At 43.1% G+C, this 20975-nt stretch overlaps 1 protein-coding gene across 2 annotated transcripts in view; it reads left to right on the top strand.

Moving 5' to 3' along the window:
* Nucleotides 1-20916, top strand: part of slc12a8 (solute carrier family 12 member 8) — a 36393-nt gene extending 15477 nt beyond the window's left edge. The window contains exons 3-16 of one of the 2 annotated variants that reach the window (XM_055878289.1): nucleotides 1969-2115; nucleotides 2866-3057; nucleotides 3261-3492; nucleotides 14274-14387; nucleotides 14799-14886; nucleotides 15124-15211; nucleotides 16461-16607; nucleotides 17626-17777; nucleotides 17868-17991; nucleotides 18179-18617; nucleotides 18926-19023; nucleotides 19117-19234; nucleotides 19715-19775; nucleotides 20353-20916. In XM_055878289.1, coding sequence (XP_055734264.1) covers nucleotides 1969-2115; nucleotides 2866-3057; nucleotides 3261-3492; nucleotides 14274-14387; nucleotides 14799-14886; nucleotides 15124-15211; nucleotides 16461-16607; nucleotides 17626-17777; nucleotides 17868-17991; nucleotides 18179-18617; nucleotides 18926-19023; nucleotides 19117-19234; nucleotides 19715-19775; nucleotides 20353-20518 — 2166 coding nt within the window. In that variant the 3' untranslated portion in view covers nucleotides 20519-20916. The remainder of the gene's footprint in view (nucleotides 1-1968; nucleotides 2116-2865; nucleotides 3058-3260; nucleotides 3493-14273; nucleotides 14388-14798; nucleotides 14887-15123; nucleotides 15212-16460; nucleotides 16608-17625; nucleotides 17778-17867; nucleotides 17992-18178; nucleotides 18618-18925; nucleotides 19024-19116; nucleotides 19235-19714; nucleotides 19776-20352) is intronic. The other variant, XM_055878290.1, reaches the window with a different exon arrangement.
* The last annotated feature ends 59 nt before the right edge of the window (nucleotides 20917-20975 follow it).

Here is a 20975-nt window from a genome sequence, read left to right as displayed (position 1 = left end):
TGGCAAAATGGGTATAGTGGTCCAAGAAACTGGCCGGTGGATCAGCTAACAGTCCAATATGCTATAGATAGCTAGCAGGCCGCGGTTAGCAGAATGGTCATTCAGGGGACGTCGCGCCTGAGGGGCCTGTTGGGATCCTCGGGCAGATTATGTCGGTATTCCAGTTGTGATGGATCGGCGGGGTTTCGTGCCCCGTACCGGCAGTAGAAGGGGTCCGGATATTGTAGCCGAGGAGTGGGCTTCAGGAGTAGCCCAGGAGCCCTAGCCTGTGCTTGCTACGAGACGGAAACGTTAGCCAGGAGTAGTCAACCCGGGTTGCGGTTAGCTAGCTGCCATGATCCAGATGAAAGGGTTCAGAGTTTGCAGTAGGAATCCGGGGACATGGAGAGAAAAATAGGTCCGGTATGCTCTGGTTTGAAACGCGTTGTACGAACTGGCGAGAGCTTTCCGAGCTAAAGGTTAGCTGACTGATAGCTGGTAGCTAGTTAGCTAGCTAGCTTCAGTTGAGGTATTCTGGTTCAGAGGTAAATAGAAATACTTTAGAGAAAAAAATACAGATCCACACCACATTGGGTGAGGCGGGTTGCAGGAGAGTGTTTTGAAGTTGAGGTTTAGGAAAAATATGAAAAAGAATGCAAATAAAAATATATAAAAAGATACATATTACAAGACAAAGACGTCTGAATGCTACGCCGTCTTGGAAATACATTCAACACCATGAGCCAGAAAAGGTTGAATGCATTGGCCATACTGTCAATCCAGCATGACTTCTGCCATGTTCAAAACAACTGGAAACTCTGAACTGGGAAATCCCAAACTCAGTTTGTGATTACAACTGGGAAGTCGTAAAAAACATGCTCCGACTGGGAAAATACGTTTTGAATGGCCATCCAACCCAGAATTCCAAGTCGGCCTATTTCTAGAGCTCCGACCTGAAGATCACTGACGTCATGATTCAATCTTGTTTTTTTCCGAGTTCCCAGTTGTCTTGAAAGTGGCAAAAAATTCAAGAGAGTGCCAGACTTTGATGTCAAAGTTTGATGACAAAATTTGTCCACAAGGACCGTCGCGCCACCTTCCTGTTCAAGTGAGCACAGCACAACAAGGTGAGTCCAAACATGTATTGAATGCTGCTGCATTAATGATGCAATATGCCAGGGAGATATGTATACCGTAGCTAAGGAAGTAATACTAAGTGTAAGTTATGTAGTAAGCTGTTAATAGCCCATGTTACTTCCCATTCCCCTTCATAATTTTGCCTACTGTTTTGACTTGGTGGTGCACATGTAGCCTATAGCCTGTTTTAGAGAAATGTAACAATCGAATATTGTAAGAGCTTTCATTGTCTGCTTATATGCCACCTTTATTTATCCTACAGTTCTGACTTGGTGTACAGGGAGAATACTGTAAGAACAGCACATGTTATGAATTATGTCACTGTACATTTAAAAAGTGCTGAAAAAATAGTTATATTGACTACGTTCGTCCTAGCTCGCTCATTAATGTCTTTATCGAAGTTACGGATTGCCTCTTATCTGCTCGTCGTCCCATTATGCCATAGTTTGTACATCTCAATTGTCAGTAGAAACCACATTTGTTTAAGCAAGTCAGCCATGTTTTTTATGTCAGTAAATGAGGCTGAATGAACTGTTTCGCTGCCAGACAAGGCTCCGCTGATAGCCAGGTGTAGCGGTGGTAAGGATTCACTCCATGGTGCTGAAAAGAAAGCTCTGCTGTTGGGACAGCTTTATGTAGGCCATAACAGTTTGTGGGCACCGTTTGTCACTGTTATAATGCAATTCATTGATTGTTTAGTGTTGTGTTGTGGCTTTGCTGGCATGCATCAAAAACACTATATATATTTTTTGCCCCACCAAGATTTACATGCTAAAATCCCTACTGGATCACACTATAAAAGTTGTGCAGGTCTGGTAAAAATCGGGAAATGTCGTCTATTCTAAACTGCAGGGGTCGCAGCATCTCTCTCAGCCATGGTGGAGGGTGAAGCTGTTTGTGTGGGAGCCTGTCCTGTTTGGGACGTGGGACGGAGTCTTTACTACCTGTATGATCAACATATTTGGTGTGGTGTTGTTCCTCCGCACTGGGTGGCTGGTGGTGAGTTGGAATTTCATTTCATTTCATTCAATACATTTATTTGACAGGGACAATGCACACCAATCAACATTTATGTACATGTACCAGATTTGGCCAGCTAGCTAGTTTTAAACTGTAGTCCCAGGGCAGGTAGCTGTAGGCAAGAGTTTGCTCACTAAGGGGTCTGCATACTGAACAGGCGGACCACAGGTTGGATCCAATATAGACCGCTGGTCCTGACCCCCCCCCCCCCCCCCCCCCCAAAAGTGTATAATAAAACTGTCGGGCTTCAACCCCTGGTATCATATGTACACACAAGACTTGGCAAAATGTGTAGAATTGCAGGACATTTGCTTAAAACTGCCAAATTTCTATCTGCCCCATGGGAAAATGTGTAGAATTGTAGGGAATGAGCATTAAAACTGTAAAACTGCCTCTCCTCCATCAAGAGGGGTGTGAACAGTTTGGGTTTGCATGGGTTGCGATTTGGGGGTTTGTTACTATGCCGATAAATGACATAATCCATTCGGACATTTGCCACCTAGGAAATTTGTGTGACTGGACCTTCTGACATAGTACTTGAGTATCTCTGCCCTACGGTGTGCACATGTTGGTTCTATATTCCAGCACTAAAACACCTGATTCAACTAGTCAAGGGCATAATGATTCATTGATTTGTTGAATCAGTAGTGTTAGTGCTGGGCTGATCTAGACATAAAAGGACCTGTTCCATATATTGTATGACTTTGTTTTTTCTCTTGATGATGTAAGGGGAACCTAGGTGTATTGCTAGGTATGCTCCTGGTATCTGTGGTGGTTATCGTTGCCCTGGTAACAGTGATGTCAGGCATCGGCGTCTGCGAGCGCTGTGGGGTCGGTAGTGGTGGAGTATACTCCATGATCTCTACTGTCCTGGGAGGAAGAGTAGGTGGGACCGTGGGGCTCCTGTATGTTTTCGGCCAGGTGAGAAACACCGTGTGTGTGTACATGTTTTCAATCCCCCTTCATCATCCTGCAACCCTTTGCATTGTGGTAAAGGACAACTTACCTTCAGTCAACACACCTTTTAAAACAAAGATTATATAGCTAAATAAATAAAATAAGAATCAATATGTTTACATACAAGATCTCATGTATGTCTTCTGCGTGTGTTTTGATTTCAACAGTGTGTGGCTGGAGCCATGTACATCACAGGGTTCTCAGAGTCTATCGCTCAGCTCCTGAGCCTGCAGAGTGAGTGGGCTGTTAGAGGGATGTCTGTGGCTGTCCTGCTCGGCCTTTCGGGTATTAACCTCGCCGGGGTCAAATGGATCGTCCGTCTCCAGCTGATACTACTGGCCGTGCTAGCTGTCTCAACGCTGGACTTCGTTATCGGGACGTTTTCCCACCTCGACCCAGGTGTGTACATGGCATAGCCTATAGTAGGCCTGCTGATGTGTTCTGCTTGACAAAATCTTCTGGACTGTAGTGTATAGTGAACTGACAGAAGTGTGTGTGTAGCACTGTTAGAAGGGACTTTAGTGCCAGGAGTAGCACAGTGGTGGTGTGAGGAGTTGTTCTTTTTTAGCCTAGATCAGTGGTTCTCAAACATCTTCTTGGGGATCCCCACACATTTCACAATTTTGTTGTAGCCCTGAACTAGCTCGCCTGATTCACCTATTTATGGGCTTGATCATTTGTTTGACTAGTTAAATCAGGTGTGCTAGTTCTGGAATAGTTAAACTACATTGGGTCTCCGAGGAGAGGTTTGAGAACCACCGGCTTAAATCACAGGTTCAATTAACAATTTTGTCCAGTAGGTGTCACTGTGGCATAATATAGCCTAGAGGATAACCACAAGCTTTCTCTGCACTGCATTTACTGTAGACTTCAGAGTTCATCATTAGCCATCTCTCAGCCCTCTAGCTTAGTTGCAAATGTACTGCACCTCTTACTTCATACTCGTCATACTCTTATGCAGTAGCAGTAGCATATAAACATACCTAGTTCTTCCCCTTGGTTAAATAAAAACAGAAATGTTTTTGGCTGTAGAGAACCTTATAGGCTCCCCATCATAGTTTGACATTTCAAGACTGTGTGTTAGTGTAGTAGATAATGCATACAGTAGAGAAAATGAATCAGGTGCTTGACTGAGGGACTTCAACTGACCCCAACTGACCCCAGGACACTTCAACTGGTGACTGTTCAAGAAAATAAAGAAAAAGGAGCACTTTGTTTCTGCATTGATCTGAAAGATTGAATGCATACAGTAATCAGTGATGAGGCAAGTTTGATTGACTCAGGCAGCAGTCTTGTGTAATGTTTACCCAGAATGTTTTTCATGATGAGGGTATGATGGGCGTGGTTTAGCCAGAATTCTTTGCTTTCCCCGGCCTTCAACCGGAAGTTGATCCCTGCTCTTCCCGTTCTCACTGATTATCCACTTCCTGTCCAGTCCAAGGGAAGAGAACAGTCTGCGTTTCCAATGGCACCCTACTCCCTGTGTAGTTCACTACCTTTGACAAAAGTAGTGCACTGATTGGGGCAGGGGTTATCAAAGTGGGGTCCGCAGAGTTACTGCAGGCGGTCTACGGTCAGATTTATTATTGTTCTACATTTTTTTGCTCTTCTTTTTTTATGAATATTACTAACACTTTAGTAATAATAATCATGTACAATTTATGTTCTTAACCCTGGGCAACATGGGCCTGTGGGGCTCACAGGGATATTGGTATGAACAGTACTCCACCAATTATACATTTTCAAAAAATATATATTTTTACATAAATGCAGTGTAATTTAAGCTTTAATACTGAAAAGTTTGCTCTGCCTCATGGCAAAATGTGTAAATCTCTCTGCCCCATGACAGAATTCACTCCGATGCCAAGAGGCGGGCCTTTTAAATGGTATCGACAGACATCATAGTAAAACTCCTTGTAGACTATTTGTATTTGTGTTCTAATTACGAGGGGGTCCCTGATATATTTGCAATCACAAAAGGTGTCGCTGGACCCAAGAAGTTTGAGAACTCCTGTATAAGAGAATAGCGTGCCATTTGGGATGCAAATACAGTGTTCCAGTAGGAGCTGGGTGTTTCTCCTTTCTTTCTCTCAACAAACCACAAAGAACACTATGTAAATGGTGGTGATGGGGGTTGGTTTAGTTCAGGAAGCTGAAACCTTAAACCTTAACCCAGACTTTTGCACACCATGTCTCTCCTTTCCAGTCCAAACCTCTCATCCCTAATGATCCTCTCTTTCTCAGTCAGAACCCAGAGCCCAGGTCTGGATCCCAAATGGCTACCTATTCCCTGCACAGTGCAGTACTTTTGACCAGAGACCTATGGGAATAGGGTGACATTTGGGACGCACCCCAGAGCTGCCATAGGGATCACATCTTGTAGTTATGGCCTAGTGAAACTGATGCCCAGGTCTTTCCTAATAAGTTGCTGCTGTGTTTTGAGGTGATCTCATGCTTTGGCACGGAGCCACCCTGTCCTCCAGTCTAGGAGAATAGGACTGCATATGAAATGGCAACCTATTTCATAAATGGTACACTACTTTTGACCAGGGCCATTAGAGCTCTGGTCAAAAGTTGTGCACTCTATAGTGGATAGGGTGCTATTTTGGATACACGCTTGGTTGGGGGATGTATGGCCTGGTTTGGCTGGCACCTCCTTTAAAAAGGCAAATGTGTTTATAGTTTGATAACACTTTAGATCACACTATCAGACTGGTGATTTTAGTAGAAGGCCAGCTAGGCTGGTCGACATAGGGTTAAGGTGGTCTCAATGGTTAATGCTGTCTTTTATATGTATGTATTTCTGGTCATAGATGAAGTAGATGAAATTCTGAAACTGAAGTGTCAAACACAGCAGGTTTCAAGAATGACACATTTTCTCATTTAGATAGGTTGTCTTGTTACGGAAATGTTGTAGTAAAGGATTGGTTACTGCTTATTACACTACTAACAGCCAGATGGTTGCAGTTTTCTTTACCTCATCTACCTGCCTTTATAGTGCCTTACTGACTGACTGTACTCTTAACGTCAGACAGCTAAGGCAGTATAGAGGTCTGAGAGGTAAAGGAATGATTAACAGTTCCTCGTGGGAGAATCCAGAAGCTCTATGCCTCTCCCAGCAGTGCCATAACTTTGTAGTGAAATAGAAATACATTTGAAACATCTTCTAAATCTCTAACATTTCTGAATCGTTATCCTGACACTGACCTGTGCTCTGTGTGGGGAAACTCATTATGTGAGTCAAATGGAAATACATCTAACCCTTTAAAAGAGAATACGTGTGGATTTGTGAAGTAATATTAACCTCCTTCCTCTGTTCATGTAACTGTTTAATGTAGTCTGACAAGTCATTCCTGGCTGCAGTAGCGTGGTCTGACTCTCGGGTAGAAAAAATACAGGAGTCAGTAGTGTGGAAACAGGACGATAAAGTAATCTTCTTCTTCATAACTAATATAATAATTATCCTCTGTCCTCACATTATAGAGTCTGTGAATCATGCATGTGTTCATTTATTTAAGCAGGGGAATGTAAGGGTATAATTCCTGTAACCAAAGGTGTTGTCACTTCATCACAAAACACCATCTGCCCCTCTCTCTCCTCTCTCTTCTCCCCCCTTTCACTTGTCCCTCCTGATCTTCATTTGAACTCTTTTCCAGATTGAACAGACAGGAAGTTCCATAATGTGATTCGTGGTTTGGGTGGTAGGGTGTTAACCGGGCTCACCCACATTTTTGGACAATGAAAAAGAGAAAAGGCCGGAATCCAAATTTGAGAGAGCTGCTCTTGAGACCAAGCACCAAGTCATCACTTCCTGTGATATTATGAAGGGTCCTCCAATCAGAAGATCAGGGGCTCTTCCCAATGAATAGTGTCCTAGTTGTGGGTCATGTCCAACTAAATAAATAGAAAAGTGAATTATAGGATCTCTATGGTCATGACACCATTCTCTAGTCAGCACGCATGCATGCTTTTTAAAATGGATTTGTTTTACCTTTGGTCAGTGTGGGTGAGTTAGAGGAGTTGGTAGAGTTGTGTCGGGTGAAGTTGGTGTGTGTTAACACCATGATGTTATATAAGGGTTGTGGACACTGGGGCTGTGTCCCAAATGGCACCCTATTCCCTATATGGTGCACTACTTTTGACAAGAACCCTATGGGGCTATAGGGAATAAAGTGCTGTTTGGGAGACATCCTGTCTGGGTCTGTCTGTTCTGTTGTACCACAATTACATTATCATTGTTTGGATAGAGAGAGGTCTCAATTGGTTATGTAATGTACAGCAATTTGGCTAGTATTGTTTTGTTTTAAAATCTGACCTTGTTATGATAGTTGCCAAAAGCGAGGTCGGTGTTGGTTCGTTCTGTGGTGTTGCTGCAGTGTTAGAATGAGAGAATATGAGGTGCCTCTCTCTCTCTCTTTCTCTTTCTTACGCTCTCTTTCTCTCAATTCAATTTTTCAAGTTAAGGGCTTTATTGGCATGGGCAACATATATATGTTAACATTGCCAAAGCAAGTCAAGTAGATAATAAACAAAAGTTAAATAAACAATAAAAATGAACAGTAAACATTACACCCACAAATTTCCAAAATATTGTGTGCAAATAGTCTCTCACTCTTTCTCGCTCTCTCTATTTCTCTATTAGTTTCTTGCTCTCTTCTTTCTTTCTCTCGTTTCTCTCTCTCTTCTTTCTTTCTCTCTCGTTTCTCTCGCTCTCTTTGTTTCTCTATTTCACTTTCTCGATCTCTTTCTCTTTTAGTTTCTCTTTTAGTTTCTCTCTCACTTTCTCTATTAGTTTCTCTTTCTCTTTTAGTTTCTCTCTCACTTTCTCTATTAGTTTCTCTCTTTCTCTATTAGTTTCTCTCTCACTTTCTCTATTAGTTTCTCTTTCTCTATTAGTTTCTCTCTCACTTTCTCTATTAGTTTCTCTCTTTCTCTATTAGTTTCTCTCTTTTTCTATTAGTTTCTCTCTTTCTCTATTAGTTTCTCTCTCTCTTTTAGTTTCTCTCTCACTTTCTCTATTAGTTTCTCTCTTTTAGTTTCTCTCTCACTTTCTCTATTAGTTTCTCTTTCTCTATTAGTTTCTCTCTCACTTTCTCTTAGTTTCTCTTTCTCTATTAGTTTCTCTCTCACTTTCTCTATTAGTTTCTCTTTTAGTTTCTCTCTCACTTTCTCTATTAGTTTCTCTTTCTCTATTAGTTTCTCTCTCACTTTCTCTATTAGTTTCTCTCTCACTTTCTCTATTAGTTTCTCTCTCACTTTCTCTATTAGTTTCTCTCTCTTTCTCTATTAGTTTCTCTATTAGTTTACATTTACATTTACATTTTAGTCATTTAGCAGACGCTCTTATCCAGAGCGACTTACAGTAGAGTGCATACATTTTATTACATTTTACATACTGAGACAAGGATATCCCTACCGGCCAAACCCTCCCTAACCCGGACGACGCTATGCCAATTGTGCGTCGCCCCACGGACCTCCCGGTTGCGGCCGGCTGCGACAGAGCCTTCGCGCGAACCCAGAGACTCTGGTGGCGCAGCTAGCACTGCGATGCAGTGCCCTAGACCACTGCGCCACCCGGGAGGTCCTTAGTTAGATTACCCACAGGTGGACTTTATTTAAGTGTCACATGATCTGTCACATGATCTCAGTATATACACACCTGTTCTGAAAGGCCCCAGATGCTGCAACACCACTAAGCAAGGGCACCACCAAGCAAGCGGCACCATGAAGACCAAGGAGCTCTCCAAACAGGTCAGGGACAAAGTTGTGGAGAAGTACAGATCAGGGTTGGGTTATAAAGAAAATATCTGAAACTTTGAACATCCCACAGAGCACCGTTAAATCCATTATTAAAAAATTGAAAGAATATGGCACCACAACAAACCTGAAAATAAAGGAGAGCCGCACACTCTAGGAGCTCAGATGCAAAAATGTAATGTCCAACGTTTCGACAGCCAAGCTGTCTTCATCAGGGTAAGACAAACCTGCCAAGAGAGGGCCGCCCACCAAAACTCACGGACCAGGCAAGGAGGGCATTAATCAGAAAGGCAACAAAGAGACCAAAGACAACCCTGAAGGAGCTGCAAAGCTCTACAGCGGAGATTGGAGTATCTGTCCATAGGACCACTTTAAGCCGTACACTCCACAGAGCTGGGCTCTACGGAAGAGTGGCCAGAACAAAAGCCATTGCTTAAAGAAAAAAATAAGCAAACACATTTGGTGTTCGCCAAAAGGCATGTGGGAGACTCCCCAAACATATGGAAGAAGGTACTCTGGCCAGATGAGACTAAAATTGAGCTTTTTGGCCATCAAGGAAAATGCTATGTCTGGTGCAAACCCAACACCTCTCATCACCCCGAGAACACTATCCCCACAGTGAATCATGGTGGTGGCAGCATCATGCTGTGGGGATGTTTTTCATCGGCAGGTACTGAGAAACTTCTCAAAATTGAAGGAATGATGGATGGCGCTAAATGCGGGGGAATTCTTGAGGGAAACCTGTTTCAGTCTTCCAGAGGGACTGAGGTTCACCTTCCAGCAGGACAATGACCCTAAGCATACTGCTAAAGCAACACTCGAGTGGTTTGCCTTGAAGAATGGGAAAAAATCCCAGTGGCTAGATGTGCCAAGCTTATAGAGACATACCCCAAGAGACCTGCAGCTGTAATTGCTGCAAAAGGTGTCTCTACAAAGTATTGACTTTGGGTGGGTGAATAGTTATGCACGCTCAAGTTCTGTTTTTTTGGTCTTATTTCTTGTTTGGTTCACAAGAAAAATATGTTGCATCTTCAAAGTGGTAGGCATGTTGTGTAAATCAAATGATACAAATCCCCCCAAAATCTATTTTAACTCCAGGTTGTAAGGAAACAAAATAGAAAAAATGCCAAGGGGGTGAATACTTTCGCAAGCCACTGTATAATATACATTTATAATTAGTGTGCTCTGTTTAACTGATTTGAGAACTTTTTTTTGGTACTTATTTGTATATTGGGTTTTGTGGTGTGGTTTTCATATAGGCCCTTTTAGGTTTCCAACCTCATCTGCACAGTTTTTACCAGTTAAAAAAAAAAATCTGTGCTATTTTTTCTTTCACTGTTTTTCTTTTATGCGAATAAATGAAACTTAAAATCCTACCCCTCTCTCTCTCTCTCCCTCTCCCTCTCCCTCTTGGACTTGGAACCAACAGGGCTTCTGAAAAGGGTGGATATACATGTCATTAATCGGAGAGAACAAATTATTTCCCATCGTAAGATAACCATGAGGGAAATGCTTGATGTTCTTACATAGGCGGGTCTTTCAGATTTGACCATCAGGATTAAACCTGTTCAAAGGCAGTGCACTATATATGGAATTTGGTGCTATTTGGGATGAGACTTACAGTACCTCAACCTCGGGAGGAACCACATGAGCCATTACAAAGACTGCAGGAATAGTTTCTTTCAGAGGAATAACTTGATTCATACAAGCTTTTATTCATGGTCATTGAATACATTTCTTTATATTTTCCTGTTTTCTTAATTGCTTGTAGGCTATTGTTTGTGTAGGCTTACCATTTACTCCACAGTTGCTTATATAGCTGTACTGCTTGCTGTCATCCCTGCACCAGCTATGTGCACTGATATCTAAACCATCCATACTCCACATGCCCCATGTTAAATTTCATAACGAGGTGTGAACAAATCAGTCATGTCCATCCGACTGTATTGCAGAACAATTTGATCTCTGTGCTTTTCGTGCAAATGTTTGTCGGGCACCTGCGTAAGGGTTGTTGTCTGTGAGTGATCACGCCCAGTCTATTTCTCTTTGTCAAAACCACAGTGCTGTTACAGCTAGCATGCTACCTCTGTTTAACTTGGCCAGTGTTACCGTAAACTAGGTCCTGGTCCCCTGATTGCACGCATCTAGGCGGGGAGCATATGGGTTCCTCTCCTGGACAGTTACATAAGGGGCTGGGTTATGGTTAAGTTTATAATGGTCTGAGGTTGTCTGTCAGGATCAGAGCAGACACTTCTGTCTTGATCCGGGGGGTTAGGGTTAGTCTGGTTCCCGAGTCCAGCCCTGGTTTTACCTAACACTGGAAAAAAGTCTAGGGTCTCTCTCTCTATTACTCTCTCTCGTACTCTCTCGCACTCTCTCTTAGACTGCAGAATTCGGTTGCTGTTAAACAGTCAATTTGTTTTTCATCCTTCCAACTAAATATCCCGATATAATATCCCATGTCAGAAAAGTGTTGGGAAATGAGATGTAAAGAGGAGCGCTAGGTGAGCAGGAGTGAAGTCACTGTCCACATAAGACAGTTAAGACCCACATCATACCGGCACTCTGAATAAAGCCAACTTATCATCTGATCATATCCTGTGATTTCTTTATTCTGTATCAGCTGAAAATATTTTTACTTATACAGCTCACAGGCTATTAGCATAGCCCTGTTTACACTCCTGGCTTACCACTACTAGCTAACCACTAGCAGCCTTAACACATTACTTATTTGCAGTTCAGCACATCAGCAGTTCTTGTACTGTTGCACAGAATCAAGATAAACCTTTACCATCATAGTAGACATTGAACGTCTATGAACCAAACTGGCTAGAACGCTGTTGTTGACCGACGGCAGCTATAGCTAGCCACATGTTACATGAGTGCTACTACTAGCAGCGGTAAATCCAAGTATAATGGCTAACACAAACATTGGCTAGCATGATATCCTGAAAGTTATATTGGCCAATAAAGATCAGGCAGTTCAGCAAAACACTCTTGACATTCTCTCAACCAGCTACATGAGGTAGCCACCTGGAATGCATTTCAATTAGCAGGTGTGCCTTGTTAAAAGTTAATTTGTGGAATTTCTTTCCTTCTTAATGTGTTTGAGCCAATCAGTTGTGTTGTGACAAGGTAGGGGTGGTATACAGAAGATAGCCCTATTTGGTAAAATACCAAGTCCATATTACGGCAAGAACAGCTCAAATAAGCAAAGAGAAACGACAGTCCATCATTACTTTAAGACATGAAGTTCAGTCATTCCGGAAAATTGCAGTTGCACAACCCATGATCGAATTTCTGCAAAGAAACCACTACTAAAGGACACCAATAAGAAAAAGAGACTTGCTTGGGCCAAGAAACATGAGCAAAGGACATTAGAATGGTGGATTTTAGATTTTTGGTTCCAACCGCCATGTCTTTGTGAGACGCAAAGTAGGTGAACGGATGATCTCTGCATGTGTGGTTCCCACCGTGAAGCATGGAGGAGGAGGTGTGGGGGTGCTTTACTGGTGACACTCTCAGTGATGTATTTAGAATTCAAGGCACAATTAACCAGCATGGCTACCACAGCATTCTGAATCGATACACCATCCTATCTGGTTTGCGCTTAGTGGGACTAGCATTTGTTTTTCAACAGGACAATGACCCAACACACCTCCAGGCTGTGTAAGGGATATTTGACCAAGAAGGAGAGTGATGGAGGGCTGCATCAGATGATCTGGCCTCCACAGTTATCCAACCTCAACCCAATTGAGATGGTTTGGGATGAGTTGGACTGCAGAGTGAAGGAAAAGCAGACACCAAGTGCTCAGCATATGTGGGAAAAGCATTCCAGGTGAAGATGGTTGAGAGAATGCCAAGAGTGTGCAAAGCTGTCATCAGGGCAAAGGGTGGCTACTTTGAAGAATATAAAATATAACATTTGTTTAACACTTTTTTTTTTGCTTACTACATGATTCCATGTGTTATTTCATATACACTGCTCAAAAAAATAAAGGGAACACTTAAACAACACAATGTAACTCCAAGTCAATCACACTTCTGTGAAATCAAACTGTCCACTTAGGAAGCAACACTGATTGACAATAAATGTCACATGCTGTTGTGCAAATGGAATAGACAAAAGGTGGAAATTATAGGCAATTAGCAAGACACCCCCAATAAAGGAGTGGTTCTGCAGGTGGTGACCATTTCTCAGTTCCTATGCTTCCTGGCTAATGTTTTGGTCACTTTTGAATGCTGGCGGTGCTTTCACTCTAGTGGTAGCATGAGACGGACAACCCACACAAGTGGCTCAGGTAGTGCAGCTCATCCAGGATGGCACATCAATGCGAGCTGTGGCAAGAAGGTTTGCTGTGTCTGTCAGCGTAGTGTCCAGAGCATGGAGGCGCTACCAGGAGACAGGCCAGTACATCAGGAGACGTGGAGGAGGCCGTAGGAGGGCAACAACCCAGCAGCAGGACCGCTACCTCCTTTGTGCAAGGAGGAGCACTGCCAGAGGCCTGCAAAATGACCTCCAGCAGGCCACATTTTTTTTACATTTAATCCAATTGGTATTTAGCTTATTCCATCCCCAAACACCATGCTAGTTCTGTGTGAGTGGGCCAGTTTGTTTTGCATGACTATCTTAGTGACATAACATGACAAATCTCTTTGGGCACTTTAGTACCTACTTACCCGATTCACTACCATCACCGAAGCCACCTGCCGTCGTGCTGTAGTAACACCGGTGAGGTCAGTGGACTTGGAGACTTCATTGACTGTGGCACAGGACCATTTGTTTCCCTGAGCTTCATGGTGAATTGACTCTTCCACTATTGGTAGCCATTAATCTTTTTTGACAAAGTGAGCCCTGCCTGTGACTTAAGAACCAGGCAGAGGTTCCCCTGACCCAGTCTGCCCACCGCATCCTCGCTAAGCGGCCCCACTTTCTTCCCCTCTTCTCGCATTTCAGGCCAAACATGCATGCCGATAAACAGTGGTTGTAGTGCACTGCCCCACCACCAGGTCGTTCCCTTCTTGACGTCAAAGCCGAAATGTATTTTTGGTAAATTGCGAAAATGGAAGTGTATAATTATAGTTTTTTTAATAAACTTGTATAAGGTCCATTTTAAATGTAATATCATCAATCTATGTTGTTAGAATTGTGAAACCTGCCCTTTTAAAGCCTGCAGTAAGGATGCTTTATAACCTGTTATGAGCATGTATGAGCCTTAATAATAATCAGCAGGCATTCCGTAAAATGCTACCAGAAGTTATGTACTCAATCAGGGAATTGGGCAGGAGTTAAAATGCCTAAGAGCATTATGAAAACTTAATGAATGTAAAGATCAGATCACAATGTCCACACAAATAAGAGACTTAACTTTATGCTGAATCTCTGTTAAACCTTGGCCTTTGTGGATGTTTTGTTGTTTCAGAGCATGGCTTCATAGGGTACTCCGAGGAGCTGCTGCGTAAAAACACTCTACCAGACTACACGACAGGAGAAGGATTCTTCACTGTATTTGGAGTGTTCTTCCCCGCTGCTACAGGTGAACTACTATAATCATGTTTACAGCTGCTTACATGTTTACATTTTGGTCATTTAGCAGACACTCTTATCCAGAGTGACTTAGTATAAGTCACTCTAGATAAGAGTGTCTGCATTCAACTAAGATAAGTTACAAAATCACATATCACAGTCATTGCACAGTCCCTGCTCTAGGTCTAACGACTGTTGGTTGACTCTCACATTCTAGTGGTTCAAAGGACTGACTATGAACAATGCTTTAATTGCACAATCTCTAAGGTGTCTTGCTGTTCAATGGTCATTAACAATGCCCCTTTTCTAGCCATTGCCTTCATTGTAGGTCTGAGCTTCCACAGTGACAATTTGTATACATGTGATTATAATAGTTATAATATGACAGTTATAATTATATAGTCCTGTCCCTGGTGCGTAGGTGTGATGGCAGGCTTCAACATGAGCTCAGATCTGCAGAGACCGGAACACAACATCCCTGTGGGAACACTGGCTGCCGTCTGTACCTCGTACGTGTCTGTTGTTACTACCAGCACTTATTACATTGAGGTGTTCCAGACTTGTTCCTCAGCTTTTTTTTTGCTGGGGATTTGATAAACATTATACAATTTAATCTTTATTCCCACACCAATCCCAACATGCAATGAAATATTTAGGATCTTGTGACATTTCTTATTTTATAGTGCGAAGTGTGATCTTCCATCTAACTGATGAAAAACTGCTGGTGGTATTGTTGGCCACTACAGGTGGTTCCTGTATCTGGTCTTTGTGTTCCTGCTGGGAGCCATCTGCACCAGAGAGGCACTGCACTTCGACTTCTTAATAGCAGAAAAGGTAAACTCTCTGTCCATCCTTTCCTCATTGTGACCATAGTGATTATTTCCTTTTGAAGAGCTTACTCTCTTTCCTATTGATGATCAAGTTCAGAAGTATTCATGTCCAACGTAGTTCATGCTTCCCACACATTCTTCAACATTTTGAACATGTACACAGACATAGGCTACACAAGAATTGTCTGTGTGTTCCCGTATATCCTAACTGTGTTATAGGCATAGTGGGAATCTGTTATTATATGTGTAATGAAGTAGACTGATCACATATCTGTTTATGCTGTCTCGCTAACTTCTATGCTAATTATTGTCATTGGATAGCACACAGACCTGAGACCAGGCTAGTGATGATGATGATGATAAGGATGTGAAATTGTTTAATCTCAGTGGTCCCAGTGGGCCCCTTTCTAGAGCGACAACAGTAGGTTCTCTGAACCCCATTTGTACAGCTGAGAATGACAGAAATTTGAGAAAAGCTCTGCCGCTGAGCCCCCCTCCCGCCAACGCACACACACGTACTCACACACAGAAGGACAGAGATTACAGGAATGAGAGAAACATTGTACTGCTGAGGTCAATACCCTCCCACCTCCACACTCTCCCCAGTCACAGCTGTCCCTACACCAGCTAGCAGGGGGAGGTGCTGGGAGGGTGTGGGCGCTTGGGGGTTAGAGTTGATACACTGTACAGGGGGTGCAGCTCAGCTGTCTGTGGTGAGGGTGGGGGGTTGGATTAGTGGGTGGTGGTCTAGGGGGGATTGAGAGGAATGGGCTATCTGTTGCATATGTGTACACGTTATCTAGAGCATATGGTACAGCAGAAATACTATGGAGCTCAGCGAAAATATACAGCACACACATTTTGTACACCAAGTTCTTTGCAAACAGATTTATTTGTGATTAAAAAATATATGTTTACTCATGGTAACACTTTATTTAAAGCCTGCAGGTAAATCAAATTGTATTGGTCACACACATATTTAGCAGATGTTATTGCGGGTGTAGCGAAATGCTTGTACAAAGTTGCTTAGGAGCTAGAAGCAGAGCTGCCGTATCTGTTAGCGCCATCTTTTAACTAGTAAAGTGCTACCAAATGTGTATAGGAAATTGTTCTAATTGCAAAAATGCTTACATTATGTCCTCGTTTTTTTCCTACTTCAAACCTATTTTCACAAGGACTAAGTTGAGGAGAACTTAACTGGGTGTATTCATCATGGGACCTCTTTCCCTCCTCGTTTTGTTCCAACTTCCCAGGTCTCCTTGGTGGGTTTCTTGTTTCTCCTGGGCCTCTACATCTCCTCGCTGGCCTCCTGCATGGGCGGTCTGTACGGAGCACCCAGGATCCTCCAGGTCATCGCCCAGGAGAGGGTCATCCCAGCCCTCGCCTTCCTGGGACAAGGGGTGGGTTTGCCTGGCAGGATGGATGGATGATCCATGAATCTAAAATTAAGAGAAATGGATCAGGGGCTCTATGTATTAAGCATCTCAGAGTAGCAGTGCTGATCTCGGATTTTTGATCACAATGAATAAGGTGACATAGATTGGGTGGACCTGATCCTAAATCAGCACTCCTACTCTTAGACTGTTGATACAGCTCCTGATAATCTTTCTCGGGTGAACAGTGCCACAGGACTAAAATAAGCCAAAAAAGACATTGTGCTGCTATAAACAGTTTATCACATAACTTGAACTGACATGTTTCTCCCTTGGCTAAATCAGAAACATCAAACACAATATAGTCTGTCTCCAGTGGGTGGGGGGGTGATACCGGTACGATGGGTGGGTTCCATGGGAAACGGTGAGAAAAGGACCTGATTTTAGAGTGGCCAGTTGAGTAAACTAACCTCACAGAGAGAAAGAGAACAGATGGGGCATCCCAAATGTCACCCCATTTCCTATAAGCTTCACTACTTTTGACCAGAGCCCTATAGGTTCTGGTTAAATGTAGTGCACTATATAGAGAATAGGGTGCCATTTGAGATGCTGCCTGAGTGTAGCCTAACGGTTGGTCGTGGCTTATGAAACACAGCACACTACCCCCCTTCCTTTCCTCGGCCCCCACGCCCCTCAGTATTGCCTGGCCTGTACTGTTCGTGTTCGCTGGAACCAGGCCCTAGACATCTTGCCCTGAATCAAAGCCTCAGAAACCCAGGAAGGGAGGGAAGGGAGATGGACGGGGCTGGCCCAGATTGGCCTCGAACACTGCCAGAAAGGGAGAGAGAGTGAGAGTACCAGTGGTGGTTCAGGCAGCATGGTTGTAGTTCTAGTCAGAGCAGGCTGAGTCTGAGACCACAGCAACTTTTTTAAACAACCGGTTTGTCTCTTTTGTTGAAATTAGAGCTTCTCAGCAGAACATAGCATATCTTCCTCTATCTCCCCCTCTATCTCTCTCGTTGTCCTCTCTGTCTGTCTCCAACAGAAAGGTCCTAATAAGACTCCGGTGGCAGCCATAGTCTTGACTAGCCTGCTGACCATGGCTTTCATCTTCATCGGACAGGTCAACGTCCTGGCCCCCATCGTCACCATCAACTTCATGCTCACCTACAGCTTCATTGACTACTCCTACTTCAGGTGCGTGTGTGTGCATTGGGCGTGCATGTGTGCTGGAACCAGTCCCTAGACATCTTGAATCAAAGCTGACTTTGACTACTCTTACTTCAGCGTGGCGATGACCTATAGCCTCCAGCCCAGAGAGAAGAGGGTTGGTCCTGCCAAGAGGCCTGGGACTGGAGCCTCATCCTTCACAAACCATACGTCCAAGCCCCTCATGACCACCACCCACCAGGTTTTTTTCATTAGTCAATACATTTTTCTAAATTCTGTTAAATGTTGAGTTCAGTCGTTTAAGTTCAATCAAGAGTAAATCAAGTGTCAATCAAAATTGATGCAAGAAAAAGCAAAAACAAAAAAACAAATATTCAGGTCAGTACAATACATCACAAAACAATACTTTTCCCCCCACAACCCACCAGGGTTATGGTACAGAGGGGGATGTTGCCAGCCCGGGGAAGGGGACCCTGTTAGAGTTTACTAGGGATATGGACCAGATCTTTCCCCTGCCCAATGCTGGTGAACAGGAGGAGACAGAAAAGGACAAGGCCACAGAGAAGGTGTCCATGCCAGGCCTGAGAGGCAGGATCAGGAGGGTGAAAGCCCCTGCCAAGAAGACTCTGATGGATAGCTTTGGGCTTGACCATAACAGCAATGCCTTCCCTAGTGAGGGAGATGAAGATGGAGAAGGAGAGGGAGGGGTTGATCCGGCTCCCCCAGGTCCAGGAGAGTGTATCTTCCCCAAGGAAAGACCTGGAGAGCCCTGCCCAGACCCTGAGGAGGTGATACAGGACAAGGCCCTCCTTCCCGGTCGTAACCCCATAGAGCTTGACCCTCCAGGGCCACAGAGAGAAAACACTGGTGAGGAATACTTCGACTTAGAATTTTTGTTCACTTTTGACATTTGTTAGTGGTACCATTGGGCACATGGTGCACAGCTCTGATTCAGTCAACTTCATCACTCCCTGTGTGTGTGGGCATGCATGAGTGCGTGTCGGCATTTTACACATTCTCTACCTAATTTGCAACCATTTACCTCCTTCATACAGTACACTGTTAACATAGTGATGTAATAGTGAAATAGGTTATTGAATGTCTGGATTGTGTCTACCTTTCTGTTATAATGCCTGTTGTTTATACTTCATTAATTTCTGTAAATATGATGACAGGTTCTGACTGTAAACCAGACTACCAGGGATCAGAAATCCAACCGATGCCTGATTCCTTCTATGCCAAATTCTGCAACCACTGGATTGCACTGATTGGTGTAAGTAAGCCAGTAAAACATGCAGTATAACATTTCTGCCATATTGTATCTAAATGTATTTTCTTGATTACTTATGTTTTCCCCCCTGTGCAGGCATTATGTTCCATCCTGATCATGTTTGTCATTCAGTGGGTCTACGCCTTGGCCAATATAATAGTCGCCTTGGTCCTCTTCCTCTACATTGGAAAAGCAAGCCCTGGACTTCCAATAGGTGACTATCCATCTATGTCAACAACTGTCACATTCACACATCTCTGTGCATTTCTAATACAAGAAAGTATGTGTCAGTCACTGCTGAAGCCTTCAGTTACAGTCTCTCAGCCACACAGCTGTTCAGCAGGATAGTTAGAATAACTTAGTTAGAGGATTCTGCAACTCTGTGATATACAATCTCCCCTCCATACAATACCCTGCTTTGCTCCCCTAACTCAAGACTTTGACAGATGCATAATGTAGATCATACATGCACACCACACATGTCATGGTTAGTAAAATGGTTTTCATATTTTACAGGTCATACGAATATCTCCTATTGTATATCAGAGGAATATATTTTTATTCTGGAGTGGCAAGCTTTAGCTTATTGAATACATTGAACTTAGATGTTTTGTTTGTGAAATATGGTTTATAATATCAGCTAGTAATTGATGTATCATATTTATTACAATGTTTCTTTTGTGTGTATTTACAGGAGTGGCAGCCCGTTTCAGCTTTTTCAGATGGATTAGGACAACCCTGAGCAACCTAGGAAGGTATACAGCATCACAAAAACTTGTGTAAAATGAACATCATTCATCATGTATTCAGCTTTCTAGTTTGATGTTTGGCGATATCTTTAAAGGCAGACGCAGCGAAATGACGTTGCCTAGAGCATCACTGCAGATATTGAGATGAGCGAGATGCAAGACTTCGCTCTCACAGTCACAAAATAGTGTCTGAGCATATGCACAAGTTCTCGTTACGCTTTTCACAACATGGTAGCTACGGAACCAAAACGGCAAAGAACTTGAGCCTCACGCTTCAACCCTCTTAGTTGTATTGAAAATTAACCCACTATGCTGTTTACTTTTTTGTATCTACGTCATATCGATGAGTCTACCTTTAAGGCCAAATATGTAGATAATTGCTATATACAGTATAATCATTAAATATAGTAGACAGAAGCAGTGAAATCAACGTCTTGGTAAACAAGTTCAGGAACTCAGGAGACTGATTTAAGAGGAGACCGGGATTGAACTCCGGTCTCTGGGGAGGCATACATGTACCTAGACCCCCAGACCATCGAGCCTGCACATTCTATTCTAATTATTCTAATGTCCTTTCCTTCAGGGGTGAGCTTCCTCGGGACCAGATTATCGTGACACCCTCTCTGTCAGGAGTCGGCATGGAAACCAGGCAGCTGACAGAGGAAAACCTGGACTTTGCCTCTCGGGACCGCTACCACCAGTCTTCCTTTATCGAACCAGACAGGATGGCGCACCTACAACTTAACTAATCACCACAACTCTGGATGGCTGGTCCCATCACAGACCATAGTAGCCTGGTCCAATATTTGTTTGGGCTGTCTTGCCAACTTGTTACAATGACCATAGGAGTTAGCAAAACAGCACAAAAAGATCTGGGACCAGGCTGAAGTAATGTCTCATTCTAGAATTTATAGACCGATTATAAGCAGTCAAGCTGAAATCAGTAGTCCTACTCTATGACATCTGGATGTGTACAGGTCTCTATGACTGTGGCAATGCATTACATGTTTGAGCAATGCATTCCTCTCAATGATTTGCTCAAATGGTTATTCTCTATTTATTGTGTCCATTATCATTGAATATATAAACAATACATGTTATTTTCTTCCAATCTATGTTTGACCTCTGATTAAAATGTCTGGCTTCATCTGCTTGTATGTTGATGAGGGTGGTGCAACATTTTCAGCTGATTTGCAATTTTGTGAC

Source organism: Salvelinus fontinalis, chromosome 23, assembly GCF_029448725.1.
Source record: "Salvelinus fontinalis isolate EN_2023a chromosome 23, ASM2944872v1, whole genome shotgun sequence".
NCBI classification, from domain to species: domain Eukaryota; kingdom Metazoa; phylum Chordata; class Actinopteri; order Salmoniformes; family Salmonidae; genus Salvelinus; species Salvelinus fontinalis.
Note: the sequence above shows the minus strand (reverse complement) of the source record. Positions and strands in the feature narration are given on the sequence as shown.